The sequence below is a fragment of the Bradysia coprophila genome, chromosome III (genome assembly GCF_014529535.1).
Source record: "Bradysia coprophila strain Holo2 chromosome III, BU_Bcop_v1, whole genome shotgun sequence".
Taxonomy (NCBI): Eukaryota; Metazoa; Arthropoda; class Insecta; order Diptera; family Sciaridae; genus Bradysia; species Bradysia coprophila.
Genome location: NC_050736.1, coordinates 3,778,252 through 3,794,191, shown reverse-complemented (window position 1 = coordinate 3,794,191; position 15,940 = coordinate 3,778,252). Strand labels below are relative to the sequence as shown.

The 15,940-nt window shown below is 37.3% G+C and overlaps 2 protein-coding genes across 2 annotated transcripts; one reads left to right on the top strand and one right to left on the bottom strand.

Annotated features, from left to right (window-relative positions):
* Positions 1-2,306: 2,306 nt before the first annotated feature.
* Positions 2,307-14,756, bottom strand: LOC119075488 (inactive rhomboid protein 1). The gene is made up of 8 exons (XM_037181954.1): positions 14,073-14,756; positions 12,260-12,892; positions 9,784-12,135; positions 6,213-6,492; positions 6,039-6,152; positions 5,718-5,972; positions 3,051-3,308; positions 2,307-2,989 (listed from the first exon to the last, which is right to left on the bottom strand). Exons 2-8 carry the CDS (start codon positions 12,847-12,849, stop codon positions 2,759-2,761), a joined length of 4,080 nt encoding a protein of 1,359 aa, XP_037037849.1. The 5' UTR covers positions 12,850-12,892; positions 14,073-14,756; the 3' UTR covers positions 2,307-2,758.
* Positions 4,083-5,686, top strand: LOC119077154 (aldo-keto reductase family 1 member B1-like). Its single transcript, XM_037184346.1, has 5 exons — positions 4,083-4,299; positions 4,364-4,509; positions 4,567-5,050; positions 5,274-5,482; positions 5,555-5,686. Exons 1-5 carry the CDS (start codon positions 4,198-4,200, stop codon positions 5,595-5,597), a joined length of 984 nt encoding a protein of 327 aa, XP_037040241.1. The 5' UTR covers positions 4,083-4,197; the 3' UTR covers positions 5,598-5,686.
* Positions 14,757-15,940: the final 1,184 nt, after the last annotated feature.

The following is a 15,940-nucleotide window of genomic DNA, read 5'->3' as shown; positions in this document are numbered from 1 at the left end:
GGTTCATTTTCGAAACGTCAAATAAGGGACCTAATACACTGGATTAAAATGAACTTAAATGAACACTGACATAAATTGAAAAATTTTATTCGCAGAAAATGTAGGGCTACTAGATTATTCAGGTCCCTAGTCAAACAAGCGCTCCTGCCTGGTTAACTTTACTCTGTCGTGGTAATGATCTGCATTCTATACGTCAATGTGCTAGTCACGTCTACCAAGGGCAGTGGGCAGTGTCTAGTAAAATCTTTAGGCTACCAGGCTTTTTGAAACTCGGAGCAAAATCTTTTCACATTCTCATGATCAAATCACGATCAAAAATTCTCTGGAAAGGTAGTGAGCTCAAAGCTTTTTCTTTCCAGATTAAAAAAAAAACTGTTATTGGTCTTATCGCGAAAAACGTGTCGGTGATGAGAGACTACCTTAAGATCAAGGATAAAGTTTTTTAGAGGACAAAAGGACATTCAACAAGGACAACAAGTCATTCCTTCAGGACCTCTCCGTTTCTTAAGAAAATCGATGATACTCAGTACATAAGGATCGATTCCTGCGTCAACAAAAAACAATTTACTCCTCCTTCTGATTTTTTTTATAACATGTAACTAAACTAGATTGTTGTGCAAGATTTTCGACGACTGATTAACCTGAACTTAATATGAAATTAATATGTTGACTTGACAGGTCAATTTTGATAATCAGTTGTAAGAAAACTCAGAGACTATTTTTAGTGAAAACTTTCACCATCTTTTCCTAATTTTCCTAATTTTTCCAAAAATATTTTTGGGGAAAATTAAGGAAAATATGGGAAATATGAAGAAAATACGGGAAAGTGTTTTCCCAAAAATAGTCTCAAAAGCGAGACGTAAAGTTTTATTTGAGGAATTTTACCTCTTTTTGTAATTGGACAAGAAGTACAATTTTCATAGTTTATCCTATTGGTGAGCCATGTAATATACTGAATTTCGTGAAGTCATAAATTTTTAACATTTTTTATTTTACATGCTTCAGATAATATGGTAATGGCCTTCTAACAGAGAAATGATAACAGATGGCATTGCTTCCGCTCCGTACACGCAAAAAATGAAATTTAATGAAATGGTATTTTATAGTTAATGAACTGTATCTGGAGTCGGTTAAAGGTAGCCGTTAGAGGAAATTTACCACAAAAATATGTGGAAATCAGCTTTAACCGACTCCGGATGCACGTAATTAATGGCAGAATTGCTTCAAATCACTTAAACCACTTCTTTATGAAGAATGTATAACAATTTCACTCATCCTGAAGGAACGGGCACTTGAAGATAGATGATAAATTGAAAATTTTGTCGGAGAGTGACCTTGCTGCAAACAAAATGTTGTAACAGATATTTGTTGTGAGGCTGGTATGGCAAGTGTGGTATCATTGTAAAGCTTAAACTGCAGGCTGATCAGGCATTACTGTTTTGTTGCATCTGTGTATTACAGATGAGTTCAAGTTTCGCCGAGGATGGTGAAAATAAACTTTTTCAAATATTGTACAATTCAGACAAATTTTGTAAAATCCATTCTCGGCGTTTAATAGAGCATGGAATCCTCTACCAACATCGCCATTCAAAGAGTTTCAAACTCTCTTCATCTTGGACATATCACAATTTAAAAATGTCGAATTTTCGACTTTAGGTGGCTGTAGCTACGTGGTCAGGTTGTTGAGGGAAGCCATTTTAACACGAATTAGCTTCGAATTAGTCCCTATAATAATGGCATAATGGATCTGCGAACAGAATGTGGTTCCTTATAGTACTCGAGTCCCTCAATAATAACATGAAAAAATCAGAGGTGGTATCGCGACTCTTTTAAGTTTTGTTCAACCCTACCGTGAAATAGTATGTTATACCATACCAAAATTATATAACAAACAAATATTATTATACAGTGCGGAGGTACCAAATGGTAAAAAAGGTGACCAGAGATCTTGTCACCTTTTTTGTCATTTCGTTGAATAAAATACCTCCGCACTGATAGTGATACTCATTTGTTGTATAATGTTGCCATGTTCTAGTATAAAATACTATTCGCTTCCATAATTTTGCTAGGGCATGGTATAACATACTATTTGCTTGATTAGAAGACAATTCCATTAACTATACAATACCATTTCATTAAATTTCATTTTTTTGCGCGCGACATCTGTTATCATTTTTCTGCCTTCTGATCGTGATTACCACTACTAAAAACTAAAACCAGAAAGAAGTTAATCAACTACTACAATCGCAAACACGATAAAAATATAAAATTTCGTCTCACCGGTTGCTCGAACAAAACAAGTTGGATCTCGTTATATAATTTATTTTTCAATTATTATTTTTATACATTTAATTTATATAGAATCATATCGAAGGTCTTGTTTTTTTTGCTTTTTTTTAAATTTAATTTAAATATTACACTTGTTTTTTTTCTTTGTTTTACTTTGAGTTTATTTTTATTTCCATTTTTTTTTATTTTCCTCCTGAAACGGTACAAATCAACAAAACGATTCCATTCCATTTCAAGTCAGTACCTCGAATTGATTTTAAATTTAATTATTATTATGCTTCAATCGTTTTCCTTTTTCATTTATTTTGTATTTGTGTTTTGAAAATATCATCTTTTTTTGTGTGTGTGAATGTGTGTTTAGTTTTGAGTGATAAATTATTTTTATTGTTTTTTTTTAATTGTTGAATATCTAATATCGTCTTAACATTAATTTAATATAAATATGTAACATAAACCCAATACGTTGACGTCATGCATTTATCCGTGCACCTCCACCATCGATACCCGTACAAGTGCCTTTGGCACATGAAACAGGATTACCGCCAACACTGTATCCACCGTTTGTGTATCCGTTGTTCAGACCGAATCCCTCACCGCCTAAACCAAGCGATACAAATGCCATTGGGAATAGATAAAATATGATGAACATGGCGATATAAACGATCAGGTGGAATATCAAACACGTCCAAATTAAATTGATCTATCGGATAAGGGTATAATTATGTTGCCGCCGATGCTTGCAAATGGTGTGAAAATATTACCTTCTTCTGTCTACCATACTTAGTTATACTAACGAATGGCACCAAGGCAACGGTTAATAATGTGCCGAACGAAATTCCAGCGAATAATCCAATAAAATTCTGTTGCCAAGGTAGGGTACCCATACCGAATAAAGAACCAGCTATAAAAATTAATTTGATCAAAGCCATGTGCGGCTTTTTTAATTGTTTCCAATGGATAAGCATTAGTAGCACCGTTAGTGATGAGACGACGCCAGCCAGAGAAGCCAGTGGTCCAACCTAGTATTGAGTAGTAATGGGAAAGGCATTGAGATTTTGTTGTCTGTTTTACAGAAAATTTCTTTTTCACACGACATGTATTCATTGAATCTGTTACTTCTGTTGATTAAAGTGATTGAAATACCTAATAGATAATTGTTAACAGAGGGGAAAAAGTAGGAATTGTTTTCCCGAGGTGAACACAACAAAGGCTCCAGAAGTTTCAACTTGAGGTGAGAAAATGACCTGCGTTGTGAAAAATCTTTTACTTCATTTGTCTTTACATGCATTTAGCTATAAAATAGACCTCTTGCCGAAGTCTTTGCTAAATTTTAGATGTCAGCAGACCTTGTTTGTTCATATTTAAACTTTGGTTATCCGATGCGTTAGAATCTTCTAGATTTTGCATATGTTTAATCATTATATTACGCGGATATGTACTCAGTCAAGTTAGATAATCAAAATTTGTGAAGTCATTGAATCAAAAATTTGGAAACTAATCTTGATAATTATATAGACCCTGCAGCCACTTTACGTTGCGCTTTCCATGGTATGAAACGTATGATTTGTTCTCCTATAAAATACTAACTCGAATTTGTGAAAGGTTGAATCAAAAATGTTTGCAATTAACCTTAACCAATCGGTAGGTACTGTTATCCCTCTGATGAAGTATCCAAATCCAACCAAATCATTTCGATAATGATTGAAATGCGGCGCTCACCGCTGTTTTTCAAGTGCTGATAAGTTTTGAACGGATAACCAATGATAACCGATTCATAATGTTTCTTTATCATAGCTTTTCGCAGACGGTGCGGTATATAAAAGCCATTACTGCCAAAGTTATCACATCACAAGCGTAAACTACTTTATTACGTTTCGTGAGTCGTTAACAGTTCATATTACAAGTGAAATGTCTGCAGTCAAAGTGCCGAAAGTACTTCTGAACGATGGAACGTATATGCCCAGTATTGGTTTAGGAACTTGGGGTTCTGACTGGGGAGTCACATTTGGTGTAAGCATAAATCTTTTGGATTCGTTTCATTTGCATTTTATGATTTTGATTTGATTGATTACAGCAACGAGAAAGAGGAGCCATTGAACAGGCAGTTAAAGATGCTATCGATCTGGGATATTTACATATCGATACAGCACTTGTTTATGACACAGAAAAGGAAGTCGGTAGCGCAATAAATTCTAAAATTCAGGATGGTGTTGTGAAAAGGTAAATTCGTAGATTTGAAGGGAAATTTATCTGACATCAACAATCAATTGACTTTAGGGAGGATTTGTATATCGTCAGCAAGTTATGGAACACATTCCACCGTCCAGATTTAGTGCGAGGGGCTTTGTTACAGTCACTGAAGAACTTGAATACACCCTATTTGGATTTGTACCTAGTTCATTGGCCGTTAGCGCACAAAGAGGATCAAGGCCTCTTTCCAGTTGACGACCAAGGTAACACTTCATATTCGTTTGTCGATTTTGTGGATACTTGGAAGGAAATGGAAAAACTAGTAGATGATGGATATGTTAAAAGTATCGGAATTTCGAACTTTTCCAAGGCACAAACTGAACGACTACTATCTAGTGCACGGATAAAACCAGTCACAAATCAAGTTGAATGTCATGCATATTTGACTCAAACAAAATTGAGTGACTATCTTCGATCGAAAGGAATTACTATAACTGCTTATGCCCCCTTGGGATCGCCAGCTAGACCTTGGCTTGAATCTGTGGAACCAGTTTTACTCGAAGAACCGACGGTACGTAAATATTATTAATTTTAACCTTTCACACAGTCGACAGCGAATCTACTACTTGATTTAATGCAAGTATTTTTAACAGATTAGAATAAAATCTTTTACTTCATTTGGTTCAGCATCTATTTTGCTATTAAAGACGGACGGAAGTTAGGGCTCATCCCTTATTTCTATCGTCACTGCTGATAACAGATTGACATGTTTAATCGTTTCGAAATTTTTACAGATCTTGCAAATAGCTGCCAAGTACAATAAAACACCAGCTCAAATAGCTCTACGCTACCAAATTGAGAGAGGACACATTGCAATTCCAAAATCATCAAATAAAGTTCGATTGTCTGAGAACATTTCAATTTTCGACTTCAACTTAAATGAGGACGAGTTGGTGGAACTGAACAAACTGAACAAAGACAAGCGATACTTTTTGAATGACGTGTAAGTTGGAGATATTTTACTAACGCCTGTTTCTACATTTTATTCTAAAATGGGATAACTCTGTTAATTTAGTAATGCCAGCCACCCAGACTATCCATTCAACGATGAATACTAGAAGTTCGGAAGCGAGAGGGTCAGATCTCACATTTGAATATGTAATTGATTCTAGTTCATTTTATGAATAAATTTGATGACTAAAGAATATCAAAAAAAGAAAAATATTTTCAAGACTCACCTCTGGCTTGTATGGCACAAATATTGCACTCGTTAAATTTCCCGCTATACCAGAGCCAATGTAAACAATAGCTGTACGTATCGGTCCAATCAAGCGTTCCAAATCGGCTAAATATATATGTTGAAAGGCAATCGTGATTGCTAAATGCAGAACGCCAGCATGTAAGCACAGTGATGTGAACAATCGATAAAATTGATCTGGCACATCCAAAGATATAAACGGAAACATTCCACACACGTCGTTCAGACAAGATACCTAAAATATTTATAGCAAAGCGGTGTAATCAGCTCAGTCTAATCAGAAGAATGAAAAGAATTTTACCTGTGAACAGAGTGAAGCTTCCTCGTGGAAGTATCCGTTTACAAAATCACAAAACTCTTTAGTTGTTATACGACATTCTCCATATACTCCTATACAGCAAGGATGTCCAATTACCTGTAAAAGACGTGGTATGAAATATTGGCGGATGCTTGACTAATTCAATTTACTATTTACCTCACAAACCATATGCTCAGCCGTGTGATCCTTAAATCTAAATCTTTGCGAAAATGAATTAGTTTTGCGGCATATCGGCCATTTAGTTATGTCATCTGGCCATTCATATGGCGCTACAGAAGCAGGTGCATCACAGTATTTTGGGTCAAGGCCACACACAGAGCCGGATATTCGTCCACCAGGACCAGACTCGCCAGGTGACCATTTTTTCCATGTTGATATGGACTTCTGCGGCCACAGGCCTCGTACTACGGAACAATCAGCTTGTGAAGTCTGCACACTAAAAGTTTAAAAAGGTTAAAAAGTTTAAAGAGTTTAAAATAAAATTTAAAGAAAAAAAAAAGGCCTATTAGGTCAAGTATTAGAACGAAGTTCTGGTTTGAAATAATGTCTTTTTATAAAGTTCGGAACAGATCACTTTTAGCTGATCTGAAACTGAAAAAAGACGATCTGAAATTTTCAGATTCAGATCAGATTGATTTGAAATTTATCTGATCTGAATCTGAAAATTCAGATTCAATCTGAATTAAAACTGAAATCTGAAAATCTGAATTTTTTCAATCTGATCTGTCAATTCTTACAGCAAATGGAAGTCAACATATTTCCCAAAAACTTACACATACTCGCAGATATTTCTGATTGTAATGTGTTGCGAAATTTCATGCATTCTCGTCAGATAGGAAAAGTGTTAACGGCTCTTTCAGGGATTTCATAAGGCAGAGTAAAACTACCGACTTCAATATTATACATATACATCCGTTTGGCAGATACCAATGTCGTGATCTCGGTTCGGTTAAGTAAATCTTTACATAATTTAGCACTCTGTACACTATCACGTACAAAACTGAAGCACTCTGTAATAAAGTATCATGCACTCTTCCCTCCATAAACATAGCGTGCAAACGTGACGCACCCTGTATATTCATTCTACTCACATGAGTTAGTGTTAAACTATAACTATCATATACTTTGCATAACAATGTAAACTCATACCAACTTCTGGTTGCGTAGGAATGTATAGTGATCACTGTGCTAACTGTACTTAATTAATTGTTCTAAGTGAAGCGAGCTGTACGAGCGAGCTGAGTAATTTGAAATTTAAACGAAATCGTTAAAATAATGGCGAACTGCCCAACTGAAACAAAGAGTTGAAGGAGCATTAAAAGCTGACGGTTTCAAGGAGTACGTTTATGTACGTGGAGTGAATACACATGAGATAAAAATTAGATGTGCTGTTGGGCATGAATTCATGACAAGGCTTAGCAGACTGGAGCGTGGAAATCGCTGTGGACAATGCCATGGTACAATCCCAAATAAATTGACCCCTGCCCAACTGAAACAGAGAGTTGAAGCTGCATTAAAAGCTGAATGCTTCAAGGAGTACGTTTATGTACGTGGAGTGAATACATCCGAAGTAACAATTAGATGTAATGTTGGACATGAGTACACCACAAGACTTCACAAACTGGAGATTGGAAATCGCTGTGGACAATGCTTTGGTAACTTTCTGATGTCGGAGAGCGAAGTGAAGCAGAGAGTGCAAGCAGTTTGGGACAGTGACTCTGCCGCTTTCGATGGTTACACATTTATTCGGTCGAATGGGGCTGAACAAGTTGAGATCATGTGCAGAATGGGCCACACCATTAAAACGACATTAAGCGCATTACGTCGCTGTGGACAATGTGGCACTTATTTGCGACATTCCGAGACGCATATACGACAGAAAGTACTGGAAGCGTGGGATCAACGTCCGGAATTCATTGGTAAGCTAAAATACTCACGAATTATATATACAGTTGGGAGTATCACAAACCGTTTCCGCTTTTGTAGGATATGAATTGATTCGCGTGTACTTTGCGAGAGAACGTTGGCACATTGAATACAAATGTTCGGCAGGACACATACGCGAAGTAAACTTTGCTGCATTCGATGGCAAGACATTTCACAGATGCTCCCATTCCAATCATCCACGTCATAATTGTATTACCAAAGAAGAAACGAAAGCTCGGATCGAAGCTGCGTGGAGAGCGGAACCGCGCAAGTACAGTTCGTACAAGTTGCTCAACGTTGGTAGTTGGTGTGACAAGGACACACTGATTGAATGCAACAAGAACCATAAAACGTTGGTTCGCGCAGTACATATCACTAGAGGAGGAGGATGTCCGGTTAAAGAATGTTTCGCATATCGTCAATTTCAGGCGGGAACTGACTACAAAGTACTTCGGCACAACCACAAGGTACAAGGTCCCCTTCGGCCGCTGTACTTGGGACTAATTTTTTTTTTTTCAATTTGCAGCTCTACCGGTATCAGGGATACGAAAATCGCCTGCTGAACATTCTATTCTTACGATTCCATTCGGCTTATATTGACACAAATGCGAACCTCCAGCATCCGGTATACTTTCGATATATGTTCGATGGGGAGCTTCGGTGTTACTTCCCGGATGTGTTGGTAAACACACCTGGTCATATGCGATGGTATGAAGTTAAATCTACTTACACGTATGACGGAGATGGTCGCTACGACTTTTGGCGGGAGATAAATCATGCTAAGTGGAAAGCTGTGGCAACCAAAATGGCAGCACCGTTCGACGCATACGTTTTCACTCGTAATTCGCTCGACAAAATTATCCGTTACCTACCTGACGGTACATTTAAAATTTTAGAGACCATTACAATTCACTGAAATAAACATTTTCTATTACTTCGATTTACTGTAAGAATCAACCTTAATAAATCTCAGTGTGAATTTCTACACTGAAAATGTTGTGTAGAAATTCGTGTAGTCAACCTCGTTAAGTTTAAAAAGGTTAAAAAGTTTAAAGAGTTTAAAAGAAACTTTAAAGAAAAAAAATTGGCCGAATAGAAAGAAGTTCTGGTTTGAAATGATGTTTTTTGACAATCTTCAAAAGGTTGAGTGATTTAAAGCAGCAGAAAATAACTAGTCTCTGCGTGCGTGATATAATGGAGAGGTAAGAGTCCCTCTCTTGCATACAATTTGCTTTGATACCAAAGATAAAATCTTAGAATTTGACGGGAATTTGCACCGAGATTTATTACGGTCAATTCTTACAGCAAATGGAAGTCAATGAAAACGAGAAATTTCAGTCCGCGAGAAGCAATGAGGATCGAGGTGCACACCGGAGCACTCTGCGATGTTCTGCAATTGTCATAGCTTTTAAGAGCGTACAAGGGCTTAGCTTTAGGGGCTTAGCTTCAGACAAAAACCGAATATTATGGCATCTCTTTTAATTGATATGAAACCACGACAGAGTAAAATAAACCAGGCAGGAGCGGTTCATTTTTGAAACGTCAAATGAAGTACTTAATACACCATATGAAAATGAACTCACATGAACACTGGCATAAGTTGAAAAATTTAATTCGCAAAAAAAATAAGGCTACTAGATTATTCAGGTCCCTAGTCAAACGAGCGCTCATGCCTGAAGAGATATTACTTACGTCTGCTGTAAGAATCGACCTTAAAAAATCTCGGTGCAAATTCCCGACAAATTATAAAATGCCCGAACACCAAAAAAAAAAGAAAAAAAATAGGTGGATTAGTACAAACCATCCCGAATCATCATTCCTAATGCAACATGCAGTTTCTCTTTCCTGTCTTCTTGTCTTTGAAATTACATCCAATATTTTTGTGTCTCGTCGCATACAGGCTGCAAAATTCGCGCCTAAATGTACGAGATCGTCACCACGAGGACCGATCCACACATTCCTTGGTTCCTGATGTTGAACTTGTTGCAAGCTTAAACTTGTAACCAAAACCTGACCACTTTTTTGTTCCATTCCAATACCGATAGGTCCAATGCCATAACACACCAATGAAATGATTAAAACGATGATCTGGACCGCATTGATCCAGTATGTGAAAAATGGCCGGTGATCGTATCGATCATCTAGTTCATTCGGTCTGAGTAACTTCACTTCTCGAGCCAACGGGCGTCTAGAATTTTCCAATACTCCATCAAGAATTTGCGAGGATATCCGCGTGCCACGATGACCTTGAATCTGATTATTTATTTGCGGTTCCGTCGCACTCGTACGCCATCCATGTACTCTTTCACCCATATACATCTGACGAGACTGTTCAATCATTTGATGGTTTTGTTGTCTGTTTCCATTACCACCCATGGCAGCATTACCAATATTATTTGGCGATCCAAAAAATACTTCGTCGTCTTGCAACGGAGATAAACCATCGAACATATCACCTGGCGTATCATCATTTTGTGATACATGGCAAGGTGCAAAGCTGCGGGACCATTGTCTTTGTGGTCTCGGATGATTTTTACTCAACAACTGAATGATGTATGACATTCCATTCCAAATCATTGTCGGAACTGTAGCCTTGCGTTCAATCAATAGCCGATTTCGGTGATCTGTTTCCAATCGACGAATATCAGTTTCATCGTTTGTTTGAGCTGGTAGAATATCCGGTCTATCACCGTGCTGTTCTCGACGTTGTTGATGACCCATATGACCAATTAAATCAGCATCTGGTTTCAGTTGACCGAATCGTCTTACAGCTAAACGCTTTTGTCTATCTGCCCAAATTGTTCGTTCAATTTCTTCACTGCAACAGTCAACCCCGAAAAACTTGGCTATTTCACGCCGAAGATATTCTTTTACACGTTGTTTGCGGGACATACGTTGTTGGTGCTGCTGAATCTGTTGTCGAAGGGGCAGCCCAGAAGTTCGCTGTAGTGTCAATGTTGATCCGATCATTAAATTGTTGTTGGATAAATGCAAACTTTGAGATTGCTGATTGACGGATGATGGTGGCGGTTGGCTTTGCGGAGTTTGTTGATGCATTGATCGGGGAACTACTGAAGTATTAGTTTGTGTGGATTGTAGCTGAGATGCTGCATTCGGTTTAGCTTGCTTCGTAATGATGTGATCATCAACAGAAGAATGAGGAATTGGTGATAATGGTTGCGATTGCTGCTGTTGTTGTTGCAATGATATGACCGATGAAGATGCAGGTGGACTTGGGGATGATGAAGGAACTGTTAACTGCTCGGAAGCATCTGAACATTGTGCTGAGGCTGTAGATGACGTAGATGAAGCTGATGAAGAAGAGGATAAGTTGTTGGAGGTAGAGGATATTGATAATGGTTGTGAGGGCACAGGACTGATTGGACCTGTTGTTTGGGTTGTTTGATGAACACCAGTGGTTCGACGCATTGTTGATGCATTGCTGCAGTGTAAACATGTTCCGTTAGTTGCTTCGTTGCCTGAATTAACTGGTGTTGCTACACGTGCAGAAGATGGCCCAATATATTCCATGCTAGGAGTGCGCTGAATGTATTCATTTGAACAATTATTCCTCGTAGATGACGATGACGACGATGTGGATTGTCGGCCATTGTTACTGGTACTTCCATTATTTGTGTTACTTCCCACTGAATTACCACATACAGTACTTGACGAATGTGCGAGTCCCGAGGGTTGTTGTGTACATTTGACTGGTCGTACACGGGGCGGCGTCGCATAGTGATCGGCAGTGCTTGTTGTTTGTTGATGCTGTGATTGAAGATTACTAGATGGATCATTGGCACAACATTTCATTCGGTATCGGTATGGAAGTGTGCTATTTTGAGCGTTTCGAGTCATCGATTGTTGTTGTTGTTGTTGTGCTTGCGACTGCGACTGTTGGGATTGCTGCTGAGGTAGATGCGAGCCACCATGGTAATTGGAGCTCGTCGATGATGGTTCTGAATAAATTTCGGTTGGAGTCGGTGGAGTCGGAACATAACGTTTGACGGGTGTATGAACGTTAGCTGATAAGTAAGCGTAGCTATCACTTGAGGCTAATGGTGTACTGTTGGCAAGGTAATGAGGGGGAGGAATGAATCGTTCACATTTCGGTGAAACGTCTCTGTAACGGTCTGGCAGCGAGCTTCTGTACCTACGAAATAGAGAATGGGCCATAGGGTGAACGAATTAAAGCACTGAGATATGATGCTAAAGACATTAAAAACATCTCCTTATGCCATAGGGCCTATGATAGATAGAAGTATAAAAACAATTACCTAGAACTTGGAGACATTGATCGATGATGTACTGCAAACTTGGTATGTTCTTGGTAATGATGTGCCGACAAAGATGGTGATGGCATTCCCATAACATACCGATCATTATTTGGCGCTGGTGATGGAGGTGGCAGACAGCACGTAATATTCTCTTCATACCGATCAGAATGAATCGACAGCCGATTTCCCAAATGAAGGTCACCACTTTGGCTGAACCGACTCGGCGAAGGATTGCTTCCATACGCGCTGTTGCCAGAGCAAGCAGATGCCAAACTATGCATAGACTTTGATGCATGATCAATTGATCCGTTTGTTGATGTCGATAGCAGATCATTGTTATTGTCCTTAATGATTCCAAAGTTCTGGTTGTGCAACTGAGAATAAGTGATCGACGATTTTCTGCGAGTGTTTGTGCTACTCCCTTTGTGATTGGAGCTGTTATTTGATGTTTGAGTTCCAGCCGTTAATGATACAGCTGTAGATGTTGACGATGCTGTGGACGTGTTCGTTAGATTTAAAGGATGTTGTTGTTGAGCTGGAATTTGATGGTTTAAATTGGGATGGTATTCGATGCCGTCGTCCGATGACATTCAGGCAAATTATCTGGTTCCGCCACGATAGCGAATTTTTGCTCTGCAAAATACATAAACGGAAATTAATTTTTTTTTATCGAAATAAAAACGACTTTTGGTTGAAGATAAAAAATATTTATTATCAATAATGTAGATATGGATACCCCTGACAAAGTTTGAAGAAATTGTCATTTTTAGACTCGTACGACACATAGGGGCTAATAATCCTACTCTTAAAGTCAAGTTAAAAAAAAGGGTTCCGTCTGTACGTGGCCTTGATTTGAGAGGTAACACCTTCAAAAAAAGCTATGGCAATTTAATAGTCTAAGTTGGAAGAAGACCCAGTTCTTCAAAAAGTCTTACGGATTTTACTTCTTTTATGCCGAAATACCTCAGTCATAGACACCTATTATTTTGCCTTTGACCAGTTCACAAAATTGTCTCAGAAATTTGTTACAAAAATTAGGTAAACGTGTCATTTTCGGCCTGTACGTACGAGTCGCATTCCTGCTGCGAAACATATGTTCATATATGAACTTTAACATTTAGTACATAAAAATGAACGCCTCAACAGCTCTAGATATTATATCTAATATGCGAAAAATAACACAAAAAGGATTTGGACATGACATTTAATTCCCATTTCTTTTGTCCACCATATGAAGAAGTAATTTCCGGCCATAATTTAGTTTCTTCGGAATATTTCCTCTAGAAAATTTAATGTATTGAAACATTGAAAACTTCGTTCGGATTCATCTTGCTTCCTACATTAAACATTTACTCGGTTAAAATTTAGCCAATTTTCCAATTCCCTAATGAATAAATTGCTGTAAAGTTTCAGACGACATTTCTCAGCAGTCGTACTTGTACAAAACTCTTAATTATTATAAATTTCGAAGGAAAGTTTTGACAAAAAAAGCAGACGGAATGGGAGTGTGTTTTCTCTACCAATAAATAGGCACTTAGTGGGTAGATGAAACTTTGTAAAAAAAAAAGTTGGAAAAGTGTACGTGCCTACGTAAATGATTGCTATATCCATTTCATATTTCGTGAAAATTACATGCACTAATTAGCCGAATCATAATTCAAAATTCATAAATTCAAGGAAATTTCTTTGTTGGAACAGAAGAAATTCTCCATTATAATTTTTCATTAGAATATATTTTTATGATGGCCTTCACACACGCGCGCCACTACCACCTTCTTCGCTATGCAAAACACCTTTATCGCTAGATACATACCCACTCTATAATTCTACGAAAAGCATGATAAATCCTCTGATAAATGAAGGTTGTCACATCAATTTCCTAATTGGTACTCGGTAATACTGCCAGCATTAATTAGATTATCCGAAAAATGTAACCCCGTTCACGCGACAAACAAACATCAAAAAGTCAACGCAAAAAATGTCGAAATTTTCAACATGACGGAAAATCGAAAAAATAATTTTCAATCAAGGAATATGACATCGCAACAGAACCATTAAACGAATCATTCGCAATGAAAACTTTTAAAAATGGTTAAACGGAATAGCACCGAAACATTTGTATTTACGATTAAATTGCACTGTCGTCCATTTCAAAACATCCACAACACACACATTTTATATTGCAGAACACATCACCAACCAGAAATGAAAATTTTCATCCATTTCTATGTCCTGTTGTTAGCTGAATTTTTTCTCCCTTTTTCTTTGCACAATTTCACCAACGCTACCCACTAAAATGCGAATCAACGATTATCACCACCTTTAAAACTATTAGCAGAACATTGTTTTGCGTTTTTTAGCGAGATAATAACTTTAAAATTGCAATTTCATTGAGAAAATACGGAAAATATTAAACAATGTCGAGATGGTATAACATTATTTTTTCTTCGTTGTTCGCACGTTCAACGTTTCCTCTTTTTTTGTCAAAGGAAATTTTACTTTCCCCTTCATTATATTGAAATGGAACGGTTGGTATAGATGGGAATTACTTTCATTGTGCAATGGTGGCAAGTGTGCGAAGCATTGGCTGGAGAATATATTTCATGAATATGGGGTGAAACTTAGTTCAATATTTCGTTTTTTGGCATAATATTGTGTCGTAAAAGGGTTTTGTGGCGGTGTAATTCAAACTGGATTTGGTTGTTTGTTCGTATATTAACCGGACTATTGTCAGTAATTTACTGGATGCCAATGAAGTGTAACATTTCATAAAGTGATAATTTAGCATATTTTTTTGAGGTAAGGCTCTTCTATATGAGTAGAGTATGTATGTAGATCCAATCCGTTGTGAAAGCCACGGAAAGTAAAATATCTTTTTAAAGTATATCACGGCAGAGTAAAATAACTTTACTCGGTCGTGAGTATATTCATTGTGAGTACATTTTATGAAATTGAACAAAAATATTTCGTAATGAAACTCTTCACAACGAGGGAGAACTAAGCGAGCAAACGGTGTCCCGTCAAGTTCCATTGGCGCCTATGGACGTACTATTTCGTTCTATTGGCGAACTATTTCTTTTTATTGGGCTTTAATAGAAAATAGCACCAGTCCCAGTATTTGCTCGCGTAGCTTCATGAGCAACCAACGAAACAGTCAATTGGGAAAGTGTCTTAAATCTATCGACTTTTTTACTCTCTAAGCATTAAGTGTACCAATGAAAGAGGATACCATCCAGTATTGGTATTTAAATAAATCACAACACGCATTTCTTATAAAGTAATCGCAACCTTCAGTGTGAAATTATTATTTGTTTAGTAAATTTTGTTTAAAACTCAAATAATGTCGATGGACAGAGTCACGTAATCAGATATTGCAAAAAAAAAGTTACATTTAACTGTCCGTTACAATAGCACTTATGGTTTAATCTTGATTGATTAAGCATTCAAGTCATCGTCAAGAAATAATTTTTTTCAAATCTTTTCACCTAATGAATTTCTTTGTTTGTTTTTTTGTCTTTCTGTGAATTTGAAAAACGCATTTGAATGCGTTTGACCTCAATATTAGGAAAACAGAAATGTTTACAATAAAAATCAATAATGCTGTAGAGAAACGGCTAACCATCTGTTATCGAGTGCAACGACTAAAATGCAATGAAATCATAAAACAGGTCTAATGTTGGC

Excerpts from the sequence above, each read along its gene's own strand:
- LOC119077154 (XM_037184346.1), top strand. The coding sequence starts at position 4,198 with ATGTCTGCAGTCAAAGTGCCGAAAGTACTTCTGAACGATGGAACGTAT. Across the intron at positions 4,510-4,566 it reads CAGGATGGTGTTGTGAAAAG|GGAGGATTTGTATATCGTCA; the intron begins GTAAATTCGTAG and ends AATTGACTTTAG. Across the intron at positions 5,051-5,273 it reads TTTTACTCGAAGAACCGACG|ATCTTGCAAATAGCTGCCAA; the intron begins GTACGTAAATAT and ends AAATTTTTACAG.
- LOC119075488 (XM_037181954.1), bottom strand. The coding sequence starts at position 12,849 with ATGTCATCGGACGACGGCATCGAATACCATCCCAATTTAAACCATCAA. Across the intron at positions 12,136-12,259 it reads TCAATGTCTCCAAGTTCTAG|GTACAGAAGCTCGCTGCCAG; the intron begins GTAATTGTTTTT and ends TCTATTTCGTAG. Across the intron at positions 3,309-5,717 it reads TTGTGCCATACAAGCCAGAG|GTTGGACCACTGGCTTCTCT; the intron begins GTGAGTCTTGAA and ends ACTCAATACTAG.